The 6,886-nt window shown below is 36.0% G+C and overlaps 1 protein-coding gene across 1 annotated transcript; it reads right to left on the bottom strand.

The window, feature by feature from the left end:
* Nucleotides 1-1,401: 1,401 nt before the first annotated feature.
* Nucleotides 1,402-5,083, bottom strand: LOC140010122 (receptor-like protein Cf-9 homolog). Its single transcript, XM_072056473.1, has 2 exons — nucleotides 2,249-5,083; nucleotides 1,402-2,054 (listed from the first exon to the last, which is right to left on the bottom strand). The coding sequence occupies exon 1, from the start codon at nucleotides 4,954-4,956 to the stop codon at nucleotides 2,278-2,280; it is 2,679 nt and encodes an 892-aa protein (XP_071912574.1). The 5' UTR covers nucleotides 4,957-5,083; the 3' UTR covers nucleotides 1,402-2,054; nucleotides 2,249-2,277.
* Between the last annotated feature and the right edge of the window lie 1,803 nt (nucleotides 5,084-6,886).

Genomic DNA, 6,886 nt, shown 5'->3' with positions numbered 1-6,886 from the left:
TTTTGCTTTCAATTATAAAGCTACAAATAAAATGGCAAGGAACCACAATTACTTGAGACTCTTCAGACTTGAAAACTAGGGGCGTAAACGAGTCGAATCGAGTTTTAGCCTTATTAAACCGAGTCTCCAGTTAATTTCATGAAACTCGAACTCGAGTTCGAATTCGACGAGATCAAAAGGCTCGAGCTTAAAAAAATTTTTAAAAAATTATTTTATTTTTAAAAATGAATAAAATAATAATTTTTTTAACACATAAAAATATTAGGAATATATATGTAATTTTGCTATTAAAATAAAAAAAAAATATATATATATATATAATAGAGCTCGCGAGCCGCTCGCGAACCAACGAGCTTAATGTTTTCGAGTTCGAGCTCATATTCGATTGCGAGCGACTCGATTCGTGAACAGCCCTATTGAAAACCACGATAAACAAGTAACTACTACAGCCTAAAATACACAGCACGTACAACTGGAAATGAGCCGAATCTTTTCCTTATTTCCACTCCATGGATAGACCTGGGTATTACAAGTCAAGCTTTTCAGATTAGCCATACGAAAAGCTTGTCATCCAACGAAGTTCAGGAATCAGTTAATTTAATAGAATCACAATAGTTTAAAAGCTATTATGATTGAGGAAGAAATAAAGTAGAAGCATGACAGGTTGTCGAAGCCTGTGCAATAATAAAACCTGCTCAAACTAAAAGTAATTTCTGTAGATAGTGATAAGCAGGGTCGAATCCACAGAGACTAGGAGTAATTGTTTCTTTTCAAATTCACAATGACAAGGGGATGTTTTTATATCAGAGGTGACAATTTAAGCAATTCAACTAAAAGTAAAATAATAAAAATAAAAATAAAATAGCCAACTAGAAATTAAATAACAAATTACTAAAATCTAATGAGTGATAATTAAGGATCTAGCCAAGGAATAACTTCAGCAATGGTTCACCTAGTTGATCATCGATAAGCAAAGGCAATTCCAATTATTTACTAATAAATAGGTTATAACTGCCAAACAAGCGATGACAGTCAACCCCTCCTTACTGTGTCGATGATTAAGGTATGCCCGTTAATCACTGCTCTAATTGAGAAATAATCCTAGGTACGCCCATAGAATTTAATTCCCCAATTGCCTTACGTATTAGAGGAGCCCTATTCTAATCAAATAACGCACTACCAGGGTTATTTTAGATTAGCCCGCGTATTCCCCTGACACAAACCTAATCATGCCAGTTGCCACTATTTTGAGACAATTAAACAATTACGGATTTAATGTCCCAATTGACAATAGATTATCAAATTAACTAATTATCCGGATCCAAGACAATCAATTAATCAAACAATCATAAGCACTGCAACCAAGGAATATGCGAATACCAATAAATAAAAGAAAAGATAAAATTAAATCGATCTCATAATTTTTAGGCGATCCAAAGCATCCGTTGCTCCTTAACTAGAAAAAGGGAATTAGTTCATTTTGGTGAACAAATCCCACGCAAAATTGAAGAGGAAGCTGCAGCCATCAATTGGAAAATGCACAAATTCGATCCGATGGAATACTGACTGAAAAGAAAAGCTACCGGAAGTACTCCATTGTTTTTGCTTCTCCTAACATACGGAGAAAAGAAAACTACTCAAGGCTAAAAGCAAAAGTCAAAGCTAAAGCTACCAAAATTACTCAAGGCTAAAAGGAAAAGTCAAAGCTAAAGCTACCAAAATGCTTCCTGACATGCCAGGGAGACCAAAAGCTAAGCTAAGTTGTCTTTTGCTCCTGCCATGCCCGCAGGAGGTTTTTTCAAGCCAAAGGCCCCCCCAAGGGAAAAGTCCAGCCTCTCTCTTTTAAGCTACAGACGAGAGACTCAAGATAAAGCCAGCCGTCAGATGTGCGGCGGCTCTTAGGAGAAAGAAACCCTTCGTCCGTCATTCCTCTGCAGAAATTATCGAAATGGGCGTGACATCTTCTTTTCCAAAAATGTCCCTGGGGCAAGCTCTATCACTTGGGCTCCTTTTCTGCCAAATTGGTACTTATTACCATATTTTTGTTCTACTTCCTGAAATAAATGGCAAATACTAAAAGTGAGTAGAATCTAATAATTAATTCACATTGGGTTAAGTAATAGGGGAAATTAATTATAAAATAAATGATAAAATTACAACCTATCAAAGCATAATATTATAATTGGTAATTATGCAAACGCAATACCATTATTTGACAATAGGGCTAGAATAAGAATACACTGCTTACCAGGTATGCAAATTATTGCATTGCCCTGCTTAAGTTCGTATGTGGATCCATTTCCTCGATTGCCTTCGCGGTTTGAATGACTCTTCGACAATCAGTACAAACCATCTTGGTTTTCCAGTTAAGAATATGAGACCTCCCATAATTAATCCGAGCACTAATCCACAACCATATCCCAAGAGAACAGCTTTCCAAGTGAACCCATCAAAGAATTCAGAATCATCATATTGTTGTTCGGCTTCCCATGGCGTGGCTGGTGGTGTTGCCTCTATATCTCCACAATCTTTAGTCAGCGGAAATCCACACAAGTCCAAGTTCCCTCTGTATGAATCATCTCCAAATGTATCAAAATGCCTTCCTCGTGGAATGGGTCCAACTAGACGATTTTCAGAAAGGTTTAAGAATTCAAGAAAATCTAGATTCAATAGCTCCCTAGGAATGGTTCCTTCAAGTTGGTTCCACGAGAGGTCGAGAGATTCAAGCATATTCAAATTCCCTAATGCCTTAGGAATTGGACCACTGAAGTTATTACGAGAGAGAGTAAGTAATTGAAGAGAATGAAGGGATCCGATAATCTCTGGAATTTGTCCTTCGAATCTGTTGCTTGAGAAGTCAATGGCTATTCGAGTTATTAGAACTCTTTCAAGACTGTACTCTGTCCCTTTGATAAATAAACCCACAGAATGGATGTAATAATCATTAATGAAAGTTAACTTCATATACTGGAATTCCTTTTGTTGATGCTTTGAACTTTTCATAGCTTTGAAGTTGCTGAGAATTTCTTCAGGTAGAGCACCAGTGAGCTCATTGTGGGATGCATCAATAATTCTTAGCCGAGGAAATGGACTTTTCGTCTGACAATTGCCAATTGCTCCGTGAAATCGATTAGATGTCAATATTAGGACCTTCAGATAAGAAAGAGTTTCCAACCAAACTGGAAATTTATCATCTATCTTGTTGTTGCCTAAATCAAGGAGTTCCAGACCTTCACAATGAGCTAAAGATCGTGGCAATGGCCCTTGCAATTGATTGTCATTCAGCATAAGAAACCCCAGAGAGTTGCCTTTTGAAAATGTTGTGGGAATGGTGCCAAAAAGCCTATTATTTCCCAAATCCATAATTTCTAGAGATTGGCTGGAGTTTCCCAAGCATTGAGGAATTGGGCCAGACAAATTGTTATTTGATAAATCAAGAATAGTAAGAATACTTAATTCACAGAGAGAAGAAGGCATTCGGCCCTGAAGTGAGTTGGAACTCACATCTAGAAACTCCAAATGTGGAGTAACAGGTAGTGGGTCTATGGTACCAATCAAAAAGTTATGCGAAAGGTTCAAGTAGATCAACTTATCAAAAGTCTTAGACATGAACCAGCTTGGGATTTCGCCATGAATCATGTTATTTGAGAGGTCCAGAAAATCTAATCTCTCTGAATTTCTAAGAAACTCTGGAAATTCCTTTATCTGGCAAGAAGACAGTCCCAAGTGCACGAAATTTGAATAGGAAATGCTTACATTGATTGTAGTGTTCCATGGTGCTTCATTCTGAAGTGGGTTCTCTTGAAACTGATTAAAGTTCACAAATAAGTCTTGCCCAACCCCGGTAAAATGGTTTGATGAAAGCTCAAGGACAGATAGGGTCGGAATAGTAAAAATTGATGGAGGAATTGAACCACTTAATTGATTACTTTCCAACTGAATCTCTGATAGTAACCTACTTTTGAAATCTTCGATTTCCCCCGTCAGTTGATTACTAGAGAGATCTAAATGGTAAAGATGCGTAAGGTTGTGAAGTGAGTTTGGAAATTTCCCAGTCAAAAAATTGTGACCAAGTGACAGCCAACTTATTTTTTGTGAAATGGAAAATTTATCTGGAATTTTCCCTCGAAGATAGTTAGAATCCAGAGATAATTCAATAAGCTGGGTAAGGTTGCCAATTGATTCAGGAATGACACCAGAAATTTGACAATTACTTAGATCCAAAGAATTTAAGGACCCTATGCACCCAATCAAATCTGGCAACGCAGCAGAGAAATTTGTACTAAATAGGTCCAACTGCCTCAGAGAATTAGAAATGTTGCAGTTCAATTTCAATTTCGATAAACTAATAGCAAGATTCTCATTGCCACCTAACGAGACAACTTGCATATTCGGCAGATGAAAAATATTACTTGGTAAATTACCTCTTATTCCAGTATCCATGAGATCTAGATATGTCAAAGATGAAGAAAAATTCACCCTCAACTCGGATGAGATGTCTACTGTTGAAAGTGACAGCTCTCTTAAATGGGTTAAGTTTTGAAGCATCGCTTCAAAATTGCTAAGTTCATATCTTAGAAGCTCATTGGCAGATAGATCAAGTGAAATTAGGTTGGATAGGTGTGATATTTCTGAAGCAATTTCACCTTGGAAATTTGAATATGAGAGATTGAGGTGGGTTAAACTTTTCAGTGAGCCAAATCGGTGTGAAATCCGTGAATCGATGAAATGATTAAAACCAAGGTTGAGATGGCGGAGATGAGAAAGACGGAAAAGAGTGGAGTTTGGATGGATGACTCCCTGAAGCTGGGCGCAACTCAAATCCAGCCCAATTACACGACCAGTGAGGTTGTGGCATGTGACGCCGTCCCAACTACAACAGTCTGTATGTGCTGTCCAATGTGTTGTCTTTGGATATGAATGATCACAGGAAGCATAAGTTGAAATGCTAAACATTTCTTTGAATTGAAGCAGTGCAACAGCGTCATCATGACGGCACAAATGATCTCCCAAGAAAGTGAAACTGATCACTTCTTGAGGTTGCAATAGAAAGAAGAAAAGTAAAGCACTAAAAAATGTTATTTGTCTCTTCATTCTTGCTTGATAAATTTATGATCAGCATAACGGTTTATATAAAGGGGCCGGGTGTAATAGTGGAAGTATGTGAAAAAAAAAAACTTGACTTTTAGTGTTAATTCTAATCTTTATTATGTACGTATGAGAGCAAAAAGTTGAAAGTCGCATGTGGAATTAATCATTAGCCAACACTGTAATTTTAATGGACTATTCTTGAGAAAATAATTTTAATGTTCAGAACTCATAAAACTAGTTAACTTTTGTCATTAAAAAAAAAAATCTATTTTCGTAACCATAAATTGAGACAACTTGAAGACATTTTATAAGAAGCCATTTTAGACACTTTGCACTTTTAACTTTTCAAAAGTTTTCTCCCCAAATATTGTTTTTTATATCTTGTTTGTATTCTTAAATATCACTTCTTTGGTTCGCCCCGCCCCGGGGGGAGGGAATGAAGTGGATCACTGCCATAACTGCCATTTTTATAACTTTCAATAGCCAAACCAAACTCGGATACTTACCCTATTTCACATTTTCTGAACAATGTATTTTACAAATCTCTAATTAAGATAATAAATTTAGCTATTTTATGTCTTATGCGGTAACATAAGGTATAATATTTTCAATGTAAATATATCTTAGAATAGTACGAAATTTTCTATTATCAAATCTTAGTGTCATTTTTCTTCTAGTATTCTCAACTGGTAGAATTATTGGAGTTGAAAGAAAGAAAGACAAAAACCTGGGTGTTTCCATAGAAAAATTTTTAAAGAAAGACAAATAAAGATTTTTTTTTTTGAAAGCAAAACCAAGGTTACCCAACATGGTTAAAAATGCTAAAGTCAATTGTTGATCATTACTTTATAAATGTGTCTGTTATCCAAAGATGTATTTAGGAAAATTGGAGAGAAATGGTAATGGAGAGCAGGCTACGCCTTTAGAATTAGAATCCTATCGAAATGCTGTACCAAACGGGTGTAAGAAGGATGTCACTTTCAAATTTCAACCATGCAGGTTAGGGACTTATAACCCATTAAACAAGCCAACAACAATATAAACACGCCAACGACAATATAAATCGTATTGATCATGCCTTTCTCCTCCTTTTTTATTTTCCGAAAATTGTATTGGTGAGGAAATTTCTATGTTTTTGGGGCTTAGAGATGTTGATTCAAGTTCTAACTCGAATGTTGGCCATAAAATGTGAAGTCATACTATGAAATGGGATTTTATTAGTCGTCATATTGAATACTTTGTAAAATTCAGGGTCAATTCACTATATATTAAGACAACTTATAGTTGTTTGATATACGGGGCCTAGATGGGTGAGTAGGCACCCGCTGACAATATTTCTAGAAAAGCCTGGATTTAAAATATAGATAAGGGGATTTGATTCCTTGATCTACATCTAAATAAAGATTTAAAACTCTTTATGACCAACTGCTTTGTGAATAATTGGTTTGTCAGACTTGATAGCATTTAGTCACAGAAAAAGACAGCCCAGCAGACCTGGACACAAGTCCTTGAAGTTGGCTGCAACTCGGATTCCAGTTACGTGATCAGTATGCCAGTCAGTCCCATTTGCAATAATCTGTACTAATTTTCCAAGATATCATCTTCACAAAATAATACAAACCCGGAGATCGCAAAATTAGGAAAGACCAATTGCTGCCTTTATCTTAAAAATTTCTTTAAATTGAAGCAAACATGTTCTCCCAAGAAAGAAAAACTGAGGAGTTCATAAGCTTCCAACAGAAAGAAGAAGATGTAATCAAAAGATTTTTGTGTTTGTGTCTTTAGTTGCGTGATT

This window comes from Coffea arabica, chromosome 1e (genome assembly GCF_036785885.1).
Source record: "Coffea arabica cultivar ET-39 chromosome 1e, Coffea Arabica ET-39 HiFi, whole genome shotgun sequence".
Lineage (NCBI taxonomy): Eukaryota > Viridiplantae > Streptophyta > Magnoliopsida > Gentianales > Rubiaceae > Coffea > Coffea arabica.
The sequence above is the reverse complement of the archived record's forward strand: the minus strand, read 5'-3'. Positions and strand labels throughout refer to the sequence as shown.